Source organism: Cryptotermes secundus, unplaced genomic scaffold (genome assembly GCF_002891405.2).
Source record: "Cryptotermes secundus unplaced genomic scaffold, Csec_1.0 scaffold696, whole genome shotgun sequence".
NCBI lineage: Eukaryota > Metazoa > Arthropoda > Insecta > Blattodea > Kalotermitidae > Cryptotermes > Cryptotermes secundus.
In genome coordinates this window covers 1,150,465-1,174,191 of record NW_019734322.1, presented here as the reverse complement: position 1 = coordinate 1,174,191, position 23,727 = coordinate 1,150,465, and the positions used below count along the sequence as shown (strand labels likewise).

General features: G+C 38.2%; 1 protein-coding gene across 3 annotated transcripts; it reads right to left on the bottom strand.

Moving 5' to 3' along the window:
• Positions 1-1,728: 1,728 nt before the first annotated feature.
• LOC111868625 (borealin) lies at positions 1,729-22,368 on the bottom strand. 3 transcript variants are annotated; one of them, XM_023859447.2, is made up of 7 exons: positions 22,297-22,368; positions 15,476-15,635; positions 12,385-12,515; positions 9,772-9,898; positions 6,598-6,677; positions 5,742-5,939; positions 1,729-2,950 (listed from the first exon to the last, which is right to left on the bottom strand). In XM_023859447.2, exons 2-7 carry the CDS (start codon positions 15,615-15,617, stop codon positions 2,822-2,824), a joined length of 807 nt encoding a protein of 268 aa, XP_023715215.1. In that variant the 5' UTR covers positions 15,618-15,635; positions 22,297-22,368; the 3' UTR covers positions 1,729-2,821. The 3 variants fall into 3 exon arrangements, with proteins under 3 accessions (XP_023715215.1, XP_023715216.1, XP_023715217.1); XM_023859448.2 differs by having other exon boundaries at positions 22,289-22,312; XM_023859449.2 differs by lacking the exon at positions 22,297-22,368 and adding an exon at positions 20,728-20,758.
• Positions 22,369-23,727: the final 1,359 nt, after the last annotated feature.

Below are 23,727 nucleotides of genomic sequence, written 5' to 3'. Positions count from 1 at the left end.
TTTATTTTAAAGAACAGGATTTTTTTATTGCTAATTACAACAGGCATAATGTACAGACCAGACATTGTGAAAACTTATATTTTCCTACTTCCTCTCCATCATTGTATCAAAATGGTGTTTACTACACTGGTATTACAAATTTTAATGAATTACCACTTGAATTAAAAGAGCTTGTACAGACATCTAAAAGTTTTAAGAGTTCCTTAAGACATCTGTGTTGCACTAATTTTACAAACTGGAGGAATTTGATTGTATAAACAATTAATATGTTTTTCATTTGCATTCAATTTTTTGTAATCATATTCATTTATGTTTGTCTGTGATATTTATATTTCATATTATGTTAGCTAGACTTGTTCCAGTGATTAATTGGAACATTTTTTCTGATATGTGACACATTCTATATTCAATGGTTTGTGAATTTACTTCTCAACCTGTATCTGGATCTGCGTGAATTTGAAGTAAAAGAGCAAGAACAAGAACCAGACACCAAGTATGAATGTTAACCATCACATCACATTACTGAGTTATAGAAAAAGGTTGATTCCAAACCCTTGGCAATCTTTCACAGAACCTTTAGGCCCTCAAGCAGTCTGGGCACCACTGGTATGGAGTGTGACTCAACATACAGAACTCGGCTTTCTTTCAGTATGTAAAACTGTTACACAGATATTACAAGACACTTTCCCAGAACATATTTGCTGCATTGCAGGATAATCAGTTGCTAGCCTATCCAGAATGGTCTAAAACAAGGAGATGCTTTATCACCACTCCTTTTCAACTTTGCCTTAGAATATGCCATTAGGAAGGTCCAGGGAAACCAGGTGGGACGGAAACTAAACGGGACATATCAGCTGTTGGTTTACGCCGATGATGTGAATCTACTGGGTGATAATGTAGATACCATAAAGGAAAACACATAAACTTTAACTGATGCAAGTAAAGAGTAAACACAGAAAACTAAGTATATGTTACTGTCTCATCACCAAAATGCAGGGCAAAATCATGACACAAAGATAGGAAACAGATGTTTTGAAAATGTGGCACAGTTCAGATATTTGGGAACAACGATAACAGATCGAAACCTGATTCAGGAGGAAATTAAGAGACGATTGAACTCGGATAATGCTTAGTACCATTCAGTCCAGAACCTTTTGTCTTCTTGTCTGTTGTCCAAAAACTTAAAAAATTATAATATACAAAACTATAATTTTGCCTGTGGTTCTGTATGCGTGTGAAACTTGGTCTCTGACATTAAGGGAGGAACATAGACTGAGGGTGTTTGAGAACAGGGTGTTGAGGAGAATATTTGGACCAAAGGGAGATGAAGTCACAGGAAGTTGGAGAAAACTGCATAATGAGGAGCTTCATAACTTGTACTCTTCTCCAAGTATAATTAGAATGATAAAGTCAATGAGGATGAGGTGGGCAGGTCATGTAGCACAAATGGGGGCGACAAGGAATGCGTATAGCATATTGGTGGGAAAGCCAGAAGGAAAGAGACCACAGGGAAGACCAAGGCGTAGGTGGGTGGACAGTATTAGAATGGATCTTAGAGAGATAGAATGGGATGGTATTGATTGGAGAGATCTGGCTCAGGATAGGGACCAGTGGAGGGCTCTTGTGAACACGGTGATGAACCTTCGGGTTCCATAAAATGCTGGGAAACTCTTGAGTAGCTGAAGAATTGGCGGCTCCTCCAGAAGGGCTCAGCTACATGAGTAAGTAAGTAAGTAAGTAAGTAAGGCTATGTTTATTAATGAAAATTATAGCATAATAAGTTTACAAAAGCTTCTAATAATATTTTATACTGAGTAAGAAAACAAAATACTATTCATCACAACACAAATTAACTTACTAGCATTTGAAAAGAAAGTCATACAGCTGTGTTTGAATATGCAAAACACCACCACCATCTTCGTTTTTATAAACAGAACTACAATAAAGAAAAAAACTGCATGTCTTAAAATGCCTGAAATGAAAATTTGATTGAACACAAGAATGTCATACAACGTAATATGACACACATGGGTCTGTTGCAAGTAAGTCACTCCAAAAAGCAATGAAACTCCTGTTCAAGACTTACTGGTTCTGCTCCTGGGTACTAGATTACAAAATATTCTGACTGATATCAAAGCAGGAAGCAGTCTTAATTTATATTAGAATCAAAGGATTGTAAGTGGGTCTCTGTCAGCATAGGATGAATCAGTGAGGAACATTTAAGAGGCCTGAAGGCAGTCTGTGAGTACAACAGAGCTTCAAAAGGCACAACAGACCTTTGCCAGCAAGAAATGCACAATAACTTCTTGCTGTAACACCACTGACAGTAAAAGGGATTACATGGAAGAGTAATGAAAATGTAACCAATGAACTGGCTCATTCTGTAACAAGTTTCATTTTTCAAAGCATTTTAATAATAAAAAAGTGGGTCACTGCTTTTTGAATGAATTTCCCTAAATTAGTGCTTCTGTTTAAAAAAAATGTGTGTGTAAAATATTGTGTCAAGTTCAAGGCACAAGTCCAATGTCTGTTTATATCCACACTCAAAACTCCTGCTGTCCTAACATCCTTTTCATTCCTTGACCATACTTCATAAACATTAAAAAACAATTTTCCTTCACACTTTACATTGTACAAAAATTATAATACATTCAATTAAATTAAATTAATGAGTGACAATTTTCTGCATTAATGAAACCACTACAATCTATTAAATGTGTACTTCTTAGTAATTAAGTTCACCTTCATCCATTGCTGCTTCAGATTTAAAAGAAAAACAAGTGGATCTGTCAATAAAAATACAACATAATTTCCGCAGTTTTCAGTAGTGAACCAAGTTGATAAGAGTATTCATATGTTCTCGCAAAGTTAGCAACTGTTGTCTTGTTTCTTCGTCAACTTGGGGGATATCATATGGGCGCAAATTTGGTTCTGGTAAAATCGACACCACCTATAAAACAGGAAAATCACTCAATACATCATCTTCTTTGGACTGTGCAAGTAACTTAAAACTGTTAACAAAGCAAAAGTGATACTATAGTTGTAAGAAGTCATTCCATTTGTGTCGAGTAATGGTTCATTTTTGTGGTTTATTTAACAGCACTATAAATACCTCAAACAAAAAGTGCCAAGCAATTTGACTAGGAAGGGTAAATTAGGAAGTATATGGAAGGAGGTAGTCATAGCATAATCAAGGTACCACCTTGGCATCTGCCTGGAGGGACTGAGAAAAACCACAAAAAAACCTTGGTCAAGATAGCTAGTGTTCCAGCTGAGAGCCTAGAGCATGACAACTACAGTAACTTTTTTGCCTAGTGGGGGGTTGAGTCCACTGGGTCCATTCGGCATGGTGACCACTGATTGGCCTAGTGTAGCCTGCCCCTAGTGATTATGATGATGGAGAATTTGGTGGAATGATGATTGGCAGGGGAAACCGAAGTACTTGGAGAAAACCCGCCCCAGTGCCACTTTGTCCACGACAAATCCCACTTGACCAGACCCGAAATCAAACCCGGGCCGCCACGTTGGGATGCCAGTGACTAACCGCTTGAGCTATGGCGCAGCCTACTACAGTAACCTGCTTGATGAATCATGGTGAGATAAAATATTGAACAATGAATGTTTATTGTTATGAATTAGATTAGAAGGAACAAATCTTATGATAAATATGATTGTCAATTTCATCAGCAATATCTGTATTCACTTTACCCACTTTATTTGAAAGTTATAAGAAAGAAGGGGAAGGGGGGCAGCAGCAAGACGCTCGGTCCTGACAAGAACTGACATGTGCTTAGAGCCTTGAAAGTCATAAAACTCTGGTGATACACCATTTTCAACTTGAAGCTCCAGTGTCAAGACTTCAAACCATTGCACAATAACACACTATTCTGTAACATACAAGACATACATGGACAGATGCTTCCACCGGCTAAAGGTGAAACTGACTAATGGTGATTCATTTAGACACAGTAAGTAAGAATCCTTGCCAGTCCACATTTAAGCCAACTCCCTGACTTATGCACTAGCTACTTCTCCCACACTATATGGATTTAATAATTTAAGAAAAGCAAGTTCCATATCTTGTTTCCAAAACTTTATTTCATATTGTGTACCTATAATGAAAACTTTTTAATGTTACATCACTTTTACCACTATCAAAGTTTAGAAAATCAAATTAATGTAGTCAAGCCTGCTTGTAATGGAATGCCAAGGAACCTCATCATTTATCTGTATTGGAGAGGTTTCAGCTGAACACAAGAACTTAATTATGGATATAAAAAGCAGCACAGTACATAAGCTATGATCCTAATCACAGGCAAGAGATTAAAGCCATGAATGTATACTACATCCTTATTGAGTAGCGGATATATTCAGTTTTTCTTCTTTCTTCGTCATTGTTTCCTTCCATTCTTCTATACTTAGTCTATCATTCTGCATATATTTGTTAGAAATCAAAATTTATTTATTTCCCACTTGTGACTTTTCCTTTCAAAAAAATTCTGGGCAGCAGAGATTTGAATAAAATTATAAGGACAGGAAACTATACATAGCCAATAAACTTCTTTCCCATTAACCTTTAAGAGTCGGCATTTAAACCCCCCACGACTGCGCTGCTGCCGGATTTAATTTGACGTTGCCCTTTTAATATTGTAGACTTTCAGAAAAAACTACATATTTTCCGTTCTATGCAGCTTAGAAATACGAACTAAAAACCGCCTGAAAGAGAATGAAATTCCCTACAATATACCTATGGAAATTTTTACAAATAAAAATTACTGTAATTGTTATGTCATGAAATTCAAAATATACTCTCTATTATATGTGTAATGAAATTCCAAAAGACTTACCCATAATTTTTTCTTCAAATTTGAGACGTCGTTATATCCAAAATACATTGACACTATACACCAAAATGTTTGGTCAGACTGTACACGAGTTTCAACTCGTTGCGTCGTGTAAGTTTACGCTACTATAGATACTGCGTGCGGGAGCGCGGAGAGGCAGAGTTTGCTTCAGCGCGTTGTGAAGGTCACACAGACCTCACTTCTCATACGCTGGTAGACAATCTGGTTCAGTCTCTCGCTTAGCGAACAAACAGGAAGTTATTGTTTCTATCTGGCTGGCCGGACAGTGTTGTCAATGTTCAGTTCCAGATGACTCAATGAAAAATCTTGGCTTCCCCAGAGAAACAGTCCGCCACTGACTCACAAGCTGATAATTCAGACACTCACTAAACACGTCACACTTCCTTGAGAGCTACAGAAGCAGTGATCTGCCCGCACAGAGGAATGTTGGGTCAGCTTTTCTGTGAAGAAGCTTCCACTCTGTTTGGCTGACCAAGTCACAAACAGTCTTAACTATATGTAAACGAAATCGAACCCAGTACCATGATGAAGGGTTTTATTGTTCAGAGCCAACAACTGGACCTCTGACTTGAACTTGCGTGTGTTTGTTTTGGTTTCAAACTCAACGTCTAACCGTCAGCACTTCTAAAGTGAGCACGTGTCTTGCGTCCAGTATACTGGACTTTCGGCATCTTCGAGGTCACAGGTACCGTCCGGTATACCGGACTTTCGGTCGTTAAAGGTTAATACTTTCTTTTCTTTCTGTTTCCACAACAAACAGGTTCCATTCATTATAATACATTGGTTTCACACTACAGGCCCAGGACCTGAAAATTTTTCTGCTTAATCCAGATTCTCTTTCAGATGGGTTTTACTGTGTTACCAGAAAGTACATACCCTTCCGTCAGCTAGGCGAAGGTTCACATTTGCATTCTGTTCACACAGTGTTGAAGAGACCATCAGGGGACTCCCAGACAAGGAAACTGCCAATTCCCCTTGGCGAGGATACCGCACCATAGATAAAGGCGCATTGGGCACCACCTTAGGTGTTATAAGACTGGGAGCAGATGCAAAGTTTGACTTTATAGCTGGAGTCTGTTGAAAAACAAATGTCACACTTAAGGGAACAATCTGATTGGGACATCTAAAGTTGCCTGGCATCTTGTATTTTCCCAGTACCTTACCGAATATCAACCACTTCCTGAACATATAACTTTCTTAACTTAGTATCAAAGATGACAATATATGACTTTTCAGCTACATATTCTTTTAATTCATAAAATTTATTCAACATTACCATCATTTTGCGTTTATAATTCACATAAATATTAGCGTAACAGAATTCATAGACATACTGAAATGCTGTTATGTTAATAGAATTCCAGACTACTGAAGAATACACACCCTCAGTGAAATGCAAACCTGGTAAATTCTGATATTTATGTAACTACATAATTTTTTCTGAACAATAATAATAAAATGTACAATTTTTCACCTTAAAGATGAAAACACTTAGTTCCTCTGAAATATCAACTAATTAGCCTACCTAAACAGCTTTTATCCAGTAGTAAAAATAAATATGATGAAATTTGTATATCCACTACTAAATACTCATATCAGATACACGTAGTATGTAATACTGAAGGTCTCATCATACAATTGTGCCCACGACAGTGCAATTAACATTCGGTCTCTGTATGATTCTCACAATATTCAGTCTAACATATGTTTTGAATAATATGCCTTTTCTCACCTTGAAACTTACAGATGATATGTGTTCTGGTATCCTATATTTATTGTTTAATGAAATACTGCGTGTTACTCGACGCAACTCTGTAAGAAAACAACATTACACTTTTGTTGCACATGAAAATGAATGCTGCAATGCTACAATCTTACATCAAAGGAAAAGCACAAATATTAACAATTATTTCATCATCATCCACCAATGACATTTACACTAGAGTGGATCACCCATGACAAAGTCTTCTCAATTTCTCTCTCTTATCTCATAACTGTTCACACTGTATCTGTTTCCACTCTTCTGAATATCATCTCTCATTTGGGATCTCCACTTGTACTTATTCCTCCCAACGATCATTTATTCAATGCCATCTTTCAAACATCAAAACGAATTCCATTACAGTCCACACATAACCTACACACATTCTTAATTTAAAGAAAAATTTCTTCTAACGTTTCTATGTTAAAATGTCATAATGTTCCAATTTTGAAAATGTATTCCTTACAATTAATTTCTTACTATTTCACAGGATGTTCAAATCTACTTCATTTAATGTGCTTACAAGTACAGCACATACGTGGTGCAATCCAAAAGTTCCCGAAATATATTAATAAAAACTATTACATCTTACCTAGATCTTATTGCACCATCACCTTCAAAGTAGTCCCCTTGGGAGCGCATACACCGATCCCAGTGTTTCTGCCACTTTTCAAATGCATCCTGGAAGTCTTTCTTTGTTAGGGTGTTTAGTACTGTCTGCATTTCCGCTTGAATTTCCTCAACTGTATCAAACGTTCGCCCCTTCAACTTGATTTTCATCTTGGGGAAGAGAAAGAAGTCGCATGGAGCTAAGTCTGGTGAGTACAGTGGGTGGGGAACAACTGCCATCTTGTTTTTAGCCAAAAATTCCTGCACAATGTAAGCCGTATGCGGTCATGCGTTGTCATGGTGGAGTACCCAGTCGTTCGTGCGCCACTTCTCTGGACGTTTTCTCCTCATGTTCTCCCTCAAACACCTTAGAACATTGCGATACAACTCCTTATTGACTGTCAGACCAGGAGGGATGAACTCATTATGAACAATCCTGTCAATATAAAAAAAAACAGATTAACATGGACTTAATGTTGCTCTTGACTTGTCAAGCTTTTTTGGGCCGAGGTGAAGAAGGGCTCGTCCATTGCGATGATTGCTGCTTGCTTTCAGGGTCGGAGCCATAAACCCAACTTTCATCACCAGTGACAACCTTCGAAAGAAAGTTTGGATCCTCTTGAAGCCGTTGCTGAAGTTCCCTGCAGACTTCCAAGCGATGCTGCTTCTGTTCATTTTGCAGTAGTCGTGGCACAAACTTCGCTACAATCCTCCTCATGTTCAGTTCCTCTGACAAAATTCGTTGACATGTACCATAACTTAGTCCCAAGGTGTTACAGAGGTCTTGGATGGTCAGTCTACGATCTTGCAGAATCAGATCCCTAACTTTCGCGACATTTTCTGGTGTTTTGCCCATTGACGGCCGTCCCGAACAATCATCATCAGTCAATGTTTGGCCATTTTTAAAACGCTTATACCAGTTGTAAGTTTGTGTCTGGCCTAAACTGTTTTCACCAAAAGCTTGCTTCAACATTTGGTGCGTTTCTGCAGTGGTTTTCCCAAGTTTGAAACAAAACTTTATACAGACACGCTGCTCTCTCAGGTCAGCCATCACAAAACCGCAAACTCACGGAAACACAACAATGGAAATACGTTCACCAACAATACACCCAACCACTCAACTCAACGCCGCTTGCCACACTGATTCAAGAAGGATGTGTGAGGAGACACCTAGCGGTATTTTGATGTACTCATAACTATTCGTGCACAAAATTCAAATTTTGGAAACTTTTGGATTGCCCCACATATATTCCATAAACAATTTGTGTAAAGAAGCTGAAGACTTGCTGAATGTCCATTTCTACTAAGACTGAAATAGCAGTACTGCCGCAGACTTGTATTTAGGAGGTAGTTCCTTGTTCAAATCTCAGCTGACTTAGTTTTCTTAATTTTCCTGAGTATTTCCAGGCAAATGCTGGGATGACACCTACAAATAAGTCATGACTGCTTCTTTCCGAATCATTCCTTAAGTTACCACTCATAATGTCTTCCCATCTCATTTGATTCTGCATAAGCTATTCAGTTAAAACAGTATTATTAAATTACTACAGAATTAATCAATCATATCTCAGTACATATGTAACTGGTGTACAACAGTTATGCTGTATATTCCACATACTGGGTTGTGAGACCACATGTGTTTGTAAGTGGTTATGAATGTCTGGGGGAAGCTGTAGCCTCAATCTTCGGGACATCCTGGTATGTTGGTAACCACCTACAAAACTACAAACTGTCAGAACCCAGATGACCACAATCTGAACTTTCACCGCTGTATAAACGTCAGATCACACAAGATATTTGTATAATTCAGGTTTGTGGAATGACAAAGGGCCACAATAACAAGTTACAAAACAAAGGCAGATAGTGGAAGTCTTCAGGAGTTCACAGCTTGTAACTAACTGCATTGGAAATGATTTAGAAAGAAACAGCTGTGGCATAATTTCATGTACTTATCCTGGCATATGCCCCGAGACTGAGAAAAACCACACACACACCCTCAGTCAGGAGAGCTCGGTTTTGGACTGAGATTTGAACCTGGGACTTCCTGAATACAAAGTAGTGCAACCTGCTCAATCACAGCATTTGGCATATGACATAAATTACATCATCCAATGTTAAACATATGAAATAAGCAAACTATGGTTAACTTAAGAATTTGTGCTCAGAATGAATAATTCAGAGCACTAATATATTCAATAAACGTTCTACTTCTCTGTTACTTCTTCATTACAATTAAATCACAAGCATCCAGAGTCCAAGCGTTTTTTAATATATCTAGATGGATTACTTTCATATATGTTGGATTATTGGTTACAACTTTGATATGAAACTGGATTTTATAACCATACAACACAACTTGAAAAAGAAAATAAAAAATCAATTAAAAATCTGACAAATAATTCTATAATATTAATGGCTGAATTTTAAATGCACTCATGCACCTCACTAACAGAGTTCCAAAGGAAAAACTCCAATAAATGTTGTCTATTTTGACAATGTTGTGAAAGAAGAGTGCATTTTATATTTTTACTTTACCTGTTGAAGCTCTAGGTGAATTTACTGTCACACAGCGAGTTCTCTTACGATGACGAGGCTTCAATGTAGTATCAGCTTCTTGGACTGATTTTTCCATTAATGTTGTATTGTTGGAATTGAGCAATCCCTTCAAAATGAAATACAATTTTGGATTAGAAAAAACGAACATGTGCTTCTACAAATACAGACTGTAAATGAGGAAAAGCTATTCCTGTAACAGGCCCTGAAGGCCCATATGGTTGCAAGACATTGAGGCTCCCACATTTTCTAGACAATCGGCTCACAGGTGACAGTGAGGCTGTCAGTCTTATGTGCCAGCTGCCCTTTACCCCAGGGAAGATTCCTGGTATTCATTTCTGTTTAGGGCTGAATCAACCCCAGGGCACCAATGATATGTCATGATACATGATGTTGAATTAGTTATTCATACCACTTTTGTATTTCACTTCTTGATGAGCTGCTGACTTCACAGAGACACATGAGTTCAAGTCTTGTATTTAGCCCTAAGCTATTCCTTTTCAGTGTCATAATTATGGTTTTCCAAAAATTTTGAAATCAGTGCCAACTGATACATAGCAAATATCTAGCATGACAAAACCTTGAATATGATCCTGCAGAATTATATTCTGGGAAATCGTCATTCTGCCTACATCACAGGATGCCCAGGGGAAGAGGAAAAATTAGTGTTACATGGAGAAAAAGATATTGCAGGTGCACTGGATGTCACAAGACATACACTTCTCAGTGTAAGCTGGTAACAAGTTGTGAACACAAACTTCATCTTAGACAAGGGGAGGGGAGGAAGGGTGAGTTAACAGGCTCTAGAAATAAACAACTTTGGAAGCAAAACCATAAGTACAGCTGGTGCAAAAGTTATGGGAAAATAGTGACAGCCAGTTACACATCACTCTTCATTCCTCGTTTTATAAATGGTTTTCCACATATATTAAACATTAAGAAACAGATGATTCCAATGGTTTTTGTCACTGTACTAAAGTCTTTGTTACAAGCCACACTCATTCTACCATGGTTTTATAATATCAGTGTTCCGCCATAAGATATCCACCCAGATATAACAGAGACATTCATTTACTATACCAACCAATGTCTGTTTTAGACACTAAAATTCTTCATGAAGAATACTAAGCTAAGGATCTTTGGACAATGCATAGTGTGGTTTAAATTTAAATGAGTTTACCCAGACACTTTAAACTAGCTTCTTAGAAGTTTGAGACATCCTGTACAGCAAAGGTTTAAATAATGCACATAATTTTATGGAATATTTGCATGGATGAATATTTGATGGCTATATATTGTGTCCAAATATTAAGTACAAATGAAACTGTAATAAGCAAATGGCTAAGATACAATAAAGGAAGGAAGTAAATACAAACAAAATATACTCTAGAAGACTGTCTCCATAATGAAACCAATAGAACTCAATATAAATAACCAAAGGACCAACATGTAATACAGTCCCACAATATGATATGGAAGGCATATGCAGAGTGCTTCCTTTATCATTTGACACATTACATTTTCAATAACTTCTTTGTTATTGATAACAACTGTAGGGAACTTTCAGAGATCATTCTACACACTACGGAAATCTGTTGAAGGTATTGGTGCAGCAAGGAAGGCAATAACAAAAAGGCCATGGAAAATTGTGTGAAGTTCAGCACAACAGATTAGAGTCTGAACCAGCACTGCATTGGAAAATCTGTCACTATCGTCGACAACTTCTTCCATACAAACAGGGTCTCTGCATTCATTCCCCTTCACACATTTATCACCCACGATTCTAGTTTCATCAAATTGTTTGATGATTCGGTGTATAGCGTCTCCCAATGGTGTAACACAACAGAAAACTGTCAATGATACTCTTCCTCCATGACAATGCTCTATTACCAGAAGAGTAAGAGTTTCTGGTAGTGGCCTCCGTAGTCTAGAGGTAACGTTCCCACCTCATGACTCGTAGTACGCGGGTTCAAATACCCGGTGGAGGTCGTCGAATTTTTAAGGGCGGAAAAATTCAGGGAACAAGTCCTCCGGGAGGGACTTTAAGCCGTGGGTCCCGTGTCATAGCTTTACAGCACGTAAAAGAACCTCATATCTCCAAAGGAGGTCACTGAGCCAAATTAACGGACATTTCCTACCCAACAGCAGTCTCTAATACCTCTGGTAGATGGGGAAAGCATTATAGATACCTCTCAGCTAGTAGAGCCGGTCTCGCTGGCTGGGCGGGACTGATGGTAAGCACCAGTACCAGTAGGATATAGAGACTGGTAGAAATCATAGAGGGAAGCACAATGGACCAATACAGGTCTCAGTGCATGGGGAAACCCACCCTCTCCAATAACTAACTAACTAACTAACTAACTAAGAGTTTCTGATAAACACTTCCTGATGTCACACATGATACCATCTTGTTACTTAGTTCACATTTTCAAACAGCAGCAAAGAAACTTCCAAAATGAGCAGAATGATCTGTGAATGTTACATTCAACAACAAAGAATTTACACAAATTCTAAAATACCAGTTAAAATCCTACCCTGCATCTATATAAGTATTATGCATAAAAGGTACAATATGTATTCTTAAAAGACACTTACACTATCTTCTGTCACCAATTTGCTATTTAAAATTTCAGGAGGAATTTTCATACGTTCCAAGGCATAACACCGTTCTACTGCTTTCAACTTTTCAGCAAATAATTTATCAAAAAGGGCAAGTCTGTTTTCAACTGCAACAGAGAAACAAATAAAATTAGCTATAGTGAGGACTATACCATTTTCACACAAAATGTTTTGATATTTGTGGCTCAGTAGTACTCAGTTTGGGTTATTACTCAACAATGCAAGTCAGAATAGGTTATGTCAACGGTACTATATTTGGTGCCTGCTTCATGCTTGGCAGCCCAGAAGATGGAAGCAACATGTTCCTCCAAAACATCAGGTCAGTTTCAATGGACTACATGGCATCATATCTCAGATGATATAATTCTTTGAGAGGTATCTTGTTCAAATCACAGCTGCTGTAGGATATATTGCCTGATTTCTGTGGTTTCCTTCACTGTCACCTGACAAATGCCAAAACACTACTCTAGGACAAGAGGACCATAACTCGCTTCCAAATTACATGATCCTATCATTCACTTCCTCATTAGTCATAACCAGGGCCCGGATTTTGATGGCATGTCATCTTCTTTTCCTTGTATCCTATGCGATGCTCTTAAATATATAAATCTTGGATATGAGCTGCTGGTTACAGAAATGTAAATTTTATAGGTAATTTTTTTGTCATTTTTTTGACATTTTTAGGTTTAACGTCTTTTTTTTTTCATTTTGGGGGTAATTTTTTGGACCTTTATGGGTATTTCTTGTCATTTTTGGCCATTTTAGGGAACTTTTCTTCATATGTTTTCTGAAATGTGAATAACATGGAAGCAAAGTGTTCTTCTTTTCTCCTTTAGGTCATTTTTCTGTATTTTTTCGGTCATTTTATAGGTAATTTTTTTAATATTTTCACGTCATCAAAATCCGGGCCCTGCATATTACATTTTTGAGTCATATTTTAGGTAATTTTTCTGGATTCTTTTGGTCATTTTTTAAATATTTTCAGGTCATCAAACTCCAGGCCCTGGTCATAACAGACCAAACGTCCATCACATACCCCTGCAGCCTAACCACTTTATCTATGAAAAAAGTCTGCAGCAATATTAAAATACCAGTCTTTCAGTGAGATATTTCTTATCCACATACTGCATTCATTTCTCTCCATTGTAAGAGCTATTTCATGCCTTGGTACAGGACCTTTCTTGAAAAGCTGACTATTATTCAGGCCAGGAAAAAATAATGCTCTAAAACATCTCTGGAAGTGAGTCATCTTCAGCATCAGCATTATTTGTACAATGAAAACTCAATAATCCTACCTAATTCAAGCACTGCTGTGTTTGGACTACCAAATCATTTGAATTACTGGGTTTAAAATAAAAAACTAACATTTGTTAGTAAAATTATTTACTCAGAAGATTTATAGGTACATTTTGTATATGAACAGCTACTGGAACCTGCAGACATTTGACTACATGCCAGGCTCGGGGAAAGCGGCAACCTCCTAGAGAGGCAGGTCCATTAAAAAGAAAAGTTTCAGAAGAATTCATTTTTACTGCAAGGAAGTAAAATAATCAGATTAAATTTGTAATTTTTGGAGGTGCCAATTTTCTTTTATGGCACTGTAAGTCAGTTAAGACCACTAAGAGTTTGGAACAATGTGGGTTCACATTACCAAGATTTGACCATATATACAGATGTTATTTATGATTTAACCTTTATCGGACGGGCCATTTAATTTCCGGTAGGGGCAGCTGGACGGAGTTTATTTAAATGCCCGCCCTTCTAGAGCAATGAAATTGTAAGCATGTTTCTAAAAATGGTGTGATTTCTACATTTTTTATGATAAATGAACGAAATGAACGCTCCTTTAATGTAGAAAGNTTTATATTTTAAATTTAAATTTAAAAAAATCTTTACACACGTGGAATGCGCGACATCATATGATGTCGTTCTTAAATTTGTCCTTACTTTTAACGTCATATGACGTCCCTAGATTACATTAGATCATGCAGGAAGGAAGGCTGTCTCCTTATAAAGGTGGTGACCAAAAATCATGTAAATAGAACAACAATTTATATTTTTAATATAATATTAAAAAAAACCTTACACGCGTGGAATCCGCGACATCATATGATGACGTTCGGCCAGCTGCCCTAACTTTTAACGACATCATATGATGACGTTCGTCCGATAAAGGTTAACCTATAAATGTTCGCTAGAAACACCACTATATCGGAGACCATGTTCAACACAGAGGACTTTCCTTCTGTAACGTTACCTACTCATTGTATCATGCACCTTCAAAGATGTTTTAGACATAACATACCCACTTACATGCAACTTGAATGCTCATTACCATGTTCCCATAAGCCCATCATCAGACCCTATGCTGAGCTAGTTTAATCCAGTTCGCATATTTCTATGCTATTTTAAGATCTGTTTCACTATTATCCATCCATCTCAAGTGCTTTCTTCCCCTGACATTTGAACAAAAATATTTCATAAATCTTTCAACTGCACATCTTTCCAATTTCATCCTTCACGACTTAGTTACCCTAACAGTATGTAGACTGCAACTTTCTCCAGACCCTTCCTATTTCGTCTTTCCAAGATCCTTCTCAACAATCTGTTCTCAAGCATCCAGAATCTATGTCTCCCTCTCAAAGAGTGAGACCAAGTACCACACACATAAATTGATAAGTGAAATTACTTTTGTATATTTTGATAATTAGGTTTTAAATGGGACACAACAAGACACAAGGCTCTGAACTGAATGGAAGCATCCATTTTGAGATCTAAACCTGCTCCTAAATTCTTCATGGCTATCATTTGATTTGTTACTATCAATCCAAGTATTAGGGGCTACGCCAGTTTCACAGAATTTATATGATTCTACCCTGTGTTTCAGTGATGAGACATGTAGTACACATTTCTGTTTCTAGTGATCTAAACTTCAACAATAAATGTGACATCAAAAATTTCCCCTTGCATTCATTTAACAGAGGAAAAGATTCAGGCATTCAGAAATAATGTCATCACTCAATTCAGACATGCTAATGTTGATTTATACTCAGCAGCATAAAATTACATTGCATATCAAAATCCTCAAGCCAGGCAATTAACTTGTCCAGGCCAGTAGTTCCCCCCTGCGAGTTCTCAGAATCATCCTCCTGAATACTGGCAATAGATGCTGATTTTCCTCCTCTACGGCTTCGCTTTGGATTTGGCATGTTGCCTCCCTGTTATATCTGAAAAACAAAGCAGGAGTCTACAAAATGCTCAGTTTTTTGTGTTAATTGCAAGAAACGGTACCAACTACAAAGATCCCCTATCACCATGCAGTGGGACATACTCAGATTGTGGTTTGGAGGAGACAGCATCCACATATAGGGGGTAGCTACAAATATTATGAATCAGTCAACAGAGGGTTAGATGTAGGACCACAAACTTATCACTGTAAAATGCTAACATATTAGAAAATGTTACACAAAGCATCAGGCTAGGAGAGATGCTTTGAATGACCTAAACAATAGAAAATGGACAAGAAATTTGGAACTTGGAATATCATTATATCCCTATAAGCCAGGTTCATTGAAAACAAGATGATTAGCAAACAGAATTAGATTCAGAACTGAATTTAGGTGGAGTATGGGAGGTCAAATGGTACAAAGGTTGTGCTGAATGATTATAAATATCTCTATGGAAATGGCAAAGCTAACCATCACTGTGGGATGGGATTTTTCATACACAAGGGAATCAATCATATCACTGTTAAGAGTTTGTTAGTGACAGGTAATATACATAGGTTGGATAAAAAGTAGTGGCAATGCCTCTATAGTTCTGAAGTGACTTTATTACCTGAGATAAACACACTTACATTCCTTCAATATAATCGCCCCCCATGTGTACCACCTTCTGCCAAATTTGTGGAAGGTGTCGTACACCATCAGCGTGACCACTTCTGTTGATGTCCAGCAGTGACTGCCCTACAACATGAATAATCTCCTCTCTTGTGTTGTAACGTAACCCTCGCAGTGGTCCTTTCATTTTGGCAAAGATATCATAATCGCACGCACTCATATCGAGTGAGTGTGGCGGATGTTGCAGTATCTCCCATCGCCAGCGGCGAAGGAGATCCCTGACAGCGTCCGCAGTATGAGCCCTTGCATTGTCATGAAGGCTGATGGGGTTCGTTTCCAACAAGTGTCGTCGCTTTCTCTTGAGTGCTGGACGAAGATGATTATGCAGGAAACTGCAGTAGTAGGCAGCGTCTACTCTTTGTCGCTGAGGTACAGTTTGGTGTATTATCACTCCATCAGTGAACATCGCCTTCACATTACTCTGTGTAGGGAGCACTTTCTTTGGACGAGGAGAGCCAGGATACTTCCATTCATTTGACTGTCGCTTCAAGTGCAGTTCGTATGAACAAGCCCAAGTTTCATCCAGAGTGACGATCCATCCAAGGGAGTCGTCATCTTCCTTCTGGTACCGGTCCAAAAAGTCCTGTGCAATTGCATAAAGTTGCCATTGTTGCACTTCGGACATTGTATGGGGTACCCAACTGGCTGTAATTTTGCGGTATCCAAGAATATCACACAGAATGTGGAGCACAGTTTTGTGACATATGCCTAACTCTGCAGCTAACTCCCGCACAGCCCATCAACAATTGACATCCAGCAGAGAAGCAAGAAGCTGAATTGTGTGGCTGTCAACATGGAGTTGTCCTGAATGACGGCTGTCCTGAATGGCATCCCTCCCTTCACGGAACACTTTCACCCACCGTGCCACTGTGCGATATGGCAAAGCAGCATCACCACATGCTTCTTGCAGTCCCTGATAACAGTTTTGTGCACTACTACCTCGTAAAACTTCAATTTTTATTTAAACATGTTGTTAGGGTGCTTGAACTGGGCTCCTGCACTTCAAGACAATGCAATTCAATGAAACACAACCAGAGCCACTCACTACACTACTTCAACTGAAGTTCTGCTATCGGCTACAGATGGCGCTAGTGACACCTGACACACATCTTTCATGTTACAGCAGTGTTGCCACTACTTTTTATCCAACTCTTGTATAATACAAGTTCACTGGAGTGATGTTATTCTGAATGTGCATGTTCCAACAGAGGTTAAAAAGGGCAGCTTTTATGAAAACCCGGGGAATGTATTCAACCAATCCCCTAGTTAGCACATGAACACTTTGTTAGACTTCAGAGTAAATGCAGAAAGAGAAGTTACTTTGACACTGACAATTTGGAATGAGGGTTTACATGAAACTAAGTTATAGGAATAAATTTTGAAACGTAAAAAAATAATTAATTTATGAAAGTAGTTTAAATATACTTTTTCCAAACATGTACACATAATCATATATATGTAATTTCAAATTCATTTCTAAAATAATTAATGACACAAAAATAATCAGTGAAATAACTTCAGTCAAGAATCAAACAAATATCGATGTCAAAAGTGGCATCTGTTTTTGCACATATTCCATGCGTGATGTCAGTCACCAAAAATTATGATTGTGTGGTAATGATTTCAGGCAGAGAAAATATGAACATCAACTGCTGCTTAAACAACAATCTAGCAATTTCACCAAATGTATGTATAAGTTCTGGAAGGCTGAAAATGTCTTACACTAAATACAATTCATTTATTAACTTGAAATTCACTAGAGAGAGGAAAAATGAATACTATATATTGTGATGTATTTGCGCTATTCAGGACACCGCCTCCCCCGCCAGTGGTGACATAACACCTTCGGAGTGTTGCCGTTGCTACGGTAATAGGCCAGTCAACACCCCGCCCCCTCCCGTGGTGACGTGACCAAGGGATGCCGTGGTTGCTATGCAGCACTAAACAACTCCCGACAGGGTTACTAGGCTATCGGCAAACACGGCGTCACGCAAAAGCAGTACCTATCAGTTACCAGAGTCAGTCAGTTAGTTAGTTAGTGAGTACTGAGCCAGTTACTAGAGAAAGAGTAATCAGTTAATTGCTGTCTATCTTTCACCGGAGTATTTATGATACTGCCAATGGCAGGAATGTTGAGATTGTAAATTGTGTGATTGTAAGAGTGAGTGAAATAAATTCGCTATATGAAATAAGGTATGAAGTTATTTGTCGCGTTATACACCCAACACGTGACAATATCATTTAAATTTCATTCCAGAGGGAGAAGAAAAAATATTCACTAAATCAAGATTTCATCACACTACACTGAATACAATTTGATACAAGGTGTGTCCCAAAAGTCATGAAATATATTTCTTTCCCGCGCTCCTACTGGTCGGAGTGCACTGGAACCGGTTGGGTTAGGGGGGCGAGGCCTTTAGCTTCGCAGCGCGCCCAAGGTCAGTCTGCTCGAGCATCAGAGGCGTCAGTATCGCTGATTTAGTGCACCTGTTTTGTGACCACGTCACGGCGCGCGATGGCAGATACTTTCGAACAACATTGGGCAGTCAAGTTCTGCACAAAGCTCAACAAAAAAGTTGCCAAAACTCACGAACTGCTTAAGCAAGCCTACGGGGAATCTGCTCTATCATATGTGCAAGTTACAAGGTGGGTGAAGAAGTTTAAAGAGGGCCAGGAAGGAGTGGAAGATGACCCCCACTCTGGATGGCCATCAATAAGCCAAACCGATGAAAATGTGACTCGTGTGCGTGATTTGTTGAATACTGACCGTCGAATGACTGTCCAGTTGTTAGCCGACACTCTGAACATTCCAAAAACCGTTGTGCATCGCATCGTTAACTGGCGGCTGCATCATGACAATGCGCCCAGCCACACGTCTCTGCTCGTCCGTGAGTTCCTGGCAAAGCACCACGTGACAACGCTGCCGCAGCCACCCTACAGCCCCGACCTAGCTCCGGCCGACTTCTTTTTGTTCCCAAGGATCAAGACTGCACTCAAAGGACGCCATTTTGAAAGCATTTAGGCTATCCAAGCGGCCGTGACAACAGCTTTAAATGAGGTTCACGTCGAGGCTTTGAGGGGGCGTATCAGGCATGGGAGAGTCGGTGGAAAAAATGTGTAGATGCTCATGGACAGTACTTTGAAGAATATTAACACTTTGCACCAATCATCAATAAATTAAAAAAAAATATATATATATTTCATGACTTTTGGGACACACCTTGTATACAGCAGATGGAATTAAAGTGTACGTGATATCTAATATTTCAGAGGAGGTGACTATGATTCTGGCCATATTCAGTGGGTTGAAAAAGTCAGAGGCAGTCAAACAGCAAACAGACAATACAAAAGTTGGTACGGAGAGATTTAGTCTCAAGAAACTGAATTATGTGAAAGATAAAGAACAGTGTCAGGTTAAAATCTCAAACTTGTTTGCAGCTTTGGAAACTTGGATGATAATATGGACATCAACAAAGGTTGAGAAAGAATGAAAGAAGATTATAATGTGAGCCAAAGACAGACTATGTTTTTATTGAAGTATAAACATGCTATTAGAACAACAGAAGTTGGCTAGATTGCAATGGTTGCAGAATCCAAGCCAAATTAATGAAGACGACATGCATTCTAGATCTTTTTGGTTGATTTGTGTATGTCACCAGATGATCATCATTTATGGGCAAAATATGTAGTGTACAGTTAAAACAGTAAACAGGTCTATTAACACAAACTTATCAGATGGTCAATCCTATGTCTTACAGCTCTGTGACAAAAGCAGAAAAGCTATTGCCCATTTGCCTGTAAGTTTTGGAAATTGAGCAGTTATCTCTTAGAACTCAGAACATGACAAGGGAGACTTGAATAGTTCTAAAAATGAACAGACCTGCATTGCTTCTTCAGTCAATAAGGTTCTGGAATCTTTACAATTGTCACTATTTTTTACTAAAAGGCTGTTACAAGTGAAGCACCCAAAGGAAAAGTTCAATAAAATCACAAGAGCCATGAAAAGGAAAATAAAACTTCAGTGGTATTGACAATTCAAGTAAAAGTGAAATGATAGCAATATTGAAGAAACAATTTCTCATAATAGGAAAAGGGCAAAAATGTTCAAATTTTGACAGTTCTATAAAAGAACTGATCAATTAGGAAAACTATGACAAGCAATCATGTTCTTCTAAAGTACTGAAGCTACACCTTGAAATTGGAGAAATCACTATTCACGAATTTCCTGAATACTACTCCATCATACATAATAAAGTACAAGGTTTTCATTGGAACAATGTTCAGGCAACTCTTCATTCATCTGTGGATCATAATTCACAAAACAAAATGACACACACAACAGATTTATTTCACACATCACACTGTTTAAGACATGACATTGTAGCTGTGCATTTGTTTCAAAGTCAATTATGCTACTTACTTTCTGTTAAACTGAAAGATCTGACTATGATTTACTACATCTCTGATGGGCTGCTTCACTGTATAAGCAAAGAACAAATTTCGTGAACCTCTGCTATCGTAAAAATGATTTTGATATGGACAAGCAGTGGCACCTCTTTGCAACAACACATGACAAAGGTACATGTGATGGGATTTGGGGAACAATTTAAAGGCTAGCAAGAAAGACAAGTCCACAGAGTCCTTATGAGCATATTACGATACAAAAAAAAAACTGAGACAACTTTACAAGAGGGCTGTTGCAAATATTCCTTCAGCCACTTTTGAGTAATGTACTGTTGCACAGCAAAACAACAATAAAACAAAAAACACTGATGCGTGAACAGAGGCTTAGGAAAGCTCGAACACTTTCCAGTACTCAGACATTGTGTCATTCCCACCTCAGAAAGCAACTTTAGACAAAACTGCTGTAGAAGCAAACATGTTCAACACCAGACACACTTGCAATATGAAGAGTATCACATGGACGACAGCCTAAGATTTGCAACTTATGAACATTACATAAACTGTTTTCTTCTGTATTTTACAACTGACTGGAAGTGAAATTTAACCAACATTTTTGTATCCCTCTGGTCCAAAAAAAAAATTCTTCACTGCCAAATTTTTGTGGGTTCCAGCTCAAAGGTGCTTACAAAAGTGGATCCAGAAACTATAACTGGTCGCACCTATGTTATTAGTGAAATGGAATCCCATAGCACCACTGAGAAACTACAAAGCGGGCTTCACATAACATAAATAGTAACTTGAATAGGTAATAATTTTACTTGGTTGAAAAAACTAATTGTAATGTTTTAATGAATAAACCTGCAAGGTAGCTCTCTTGCATTCCTTATTAATGCTGTATTACCTATATAGCTCACCATAATCTTTAATCCAAGTGATCAACAATATGTACATAACTTGTAGTTATAAACAAATATGCATCTCATCAACACATTCATGTTCCAACACGAAATTTTCCAAAAAATACACTTATATAATCAAAAACGTTTTGGAAAACTTACAAAATACAGTTCTTCATAAATTAATGTTGAATGTCTAAGTCAAATGTTAATGTGGCCAGAAATATTATGGGTGTCACAAGGAACGAAAGCTCCAATTATGGTCATTCAGTTGACACATAACTATATATCTTAATTAGTATCAGAGTTTCAAGCATTTTTATGAATCAGGGTAGGGGAGAATAATAATTCCGTTAGGCATAATGAAGTCTGCATTAAGGTACTCAGTTACTAATAGGCTTGCTGCAAACGAAAGAAACCGTCTAAGTCTTTTTGACTGGTCCAAACAAGAGTCAGAAGTTTCTGCATCCATCTTCCATCTTGAAGATGAAGGCAGCCCGTTCTTCCGAAACACTGATGCCTGTCCGTCAGATTACATGGCGTCACATTCTAGAAGATTATTTCAAAGTCGAAGCAGTGAAAACCTCAACACTCTTAGGAGTCTGTTTCCATTTTCGTAAACAAAACAAGGTCATTACCTTCGTGACCAATGCACATTGCAAATTATACTTGTACACTCACTTTCTTACCTTCTCTTCTTCCTTGCGTGTTTAAAACTAACTGCACAAATTTGAATTTCACACAAATTTATGTCATGTCCGCATCACTCACACTGTCGCCAACTAAACCACGATATTCCCGAAGCTGGTTCGAAATTGTCCTCCTCTCTTTAAAATATCTCTCAGTACTGTTTGGAAACTGGTAATGAGGTACGAGGGAAGTGATTTGTGATTTTAACTCGTATTTTTAACAGATTCTCAGATAAGGGACTTGAGATGAATTACATTATGGATAACTGCAGTGATCTGTCAATACTATTTGAAAATGAGCTGCTGACTTGTTTCGACGGAACTGACGTATTTGATTGCGGAAATGTGTAACTTTTTTAATAAATTCTCAGGTATGGCTTATAAGGTAAGGTAAAGAAGGTGAAGTTGTCCCTGTGCTTAAGTAATTAAGCACTACGCCATGAAGACTTTGGTGGAGTGGATGTATAGATCTACATTTTCTTGACCTCTGCACTAACTAGAGGTGAGTGGTCAGCCTCACGCCCCGGCCGCTTTACCCCCGGGGAAAGAGCCCCCGGTACCCATTGGATAGGAGGTTGGGTGGACCCCAGAGCCGGTCTGGACTACGTGATGTGGTATAAGATGAAAAATAATTGTGGATAACAGCAGTGGCCCAGTCATGTGTATGAATGATAACCAAATCTCTGGTGTAAAAACATGTATATAATCCATGATGGCTTTGCACTTCCACAAAAACGAAGATGGTTTGGCGGCGATGACGCAGTCATTAAAGGCGAAATTATAGCTATAAATCGCTAGGATGCCTGCTTTGGAATATGATTACCTTTTTATCGACCACAAATAGTATGGTTGCTGTATCTATCACTGTCAGTATAGCTCCAATTACAGGCAGAGGTAGAGACTTTTCTCCACACATACAGACTGGCTATGCTACAAATTTATGCAGCATCCTGCCCATAGATTTGTAAGGCAGTTCATGCCCAGTGGGTACATGGGGCCTTTTCCCCAGAGGTAACAGCACTTGCAATCTGAAACAGATCACTCGCCCCCATAGGTGACGAGGTTTAAGATTCCCCATATGTAATGGCATCTTGATTAATTAAGCACAGGAACAACTTTACCTCTATGCCAACATATAGCTGCCAAAACTTTAAAGGACGTGACAACCTGAATTTCATTGCATCATGCCGAAGATCATATCAGCTGTTGGCCTGTGCTGATGAGATGAATCTACTAGGTGATAATATAGATACCATAAACAGAAACACACAACCTTTTAATTGATGTTAGTAAGAAGGTTGGTCTAGAAGTAAACATAGAGAAACCTAAGTATATGTTGCTGTCTCGTCACCAAAATGCAGGATAAAATCATGACATAAAGATAGGTAACAGATGTTTTGAAAATGTAGCACAGTTAAGATATTTGGGAAT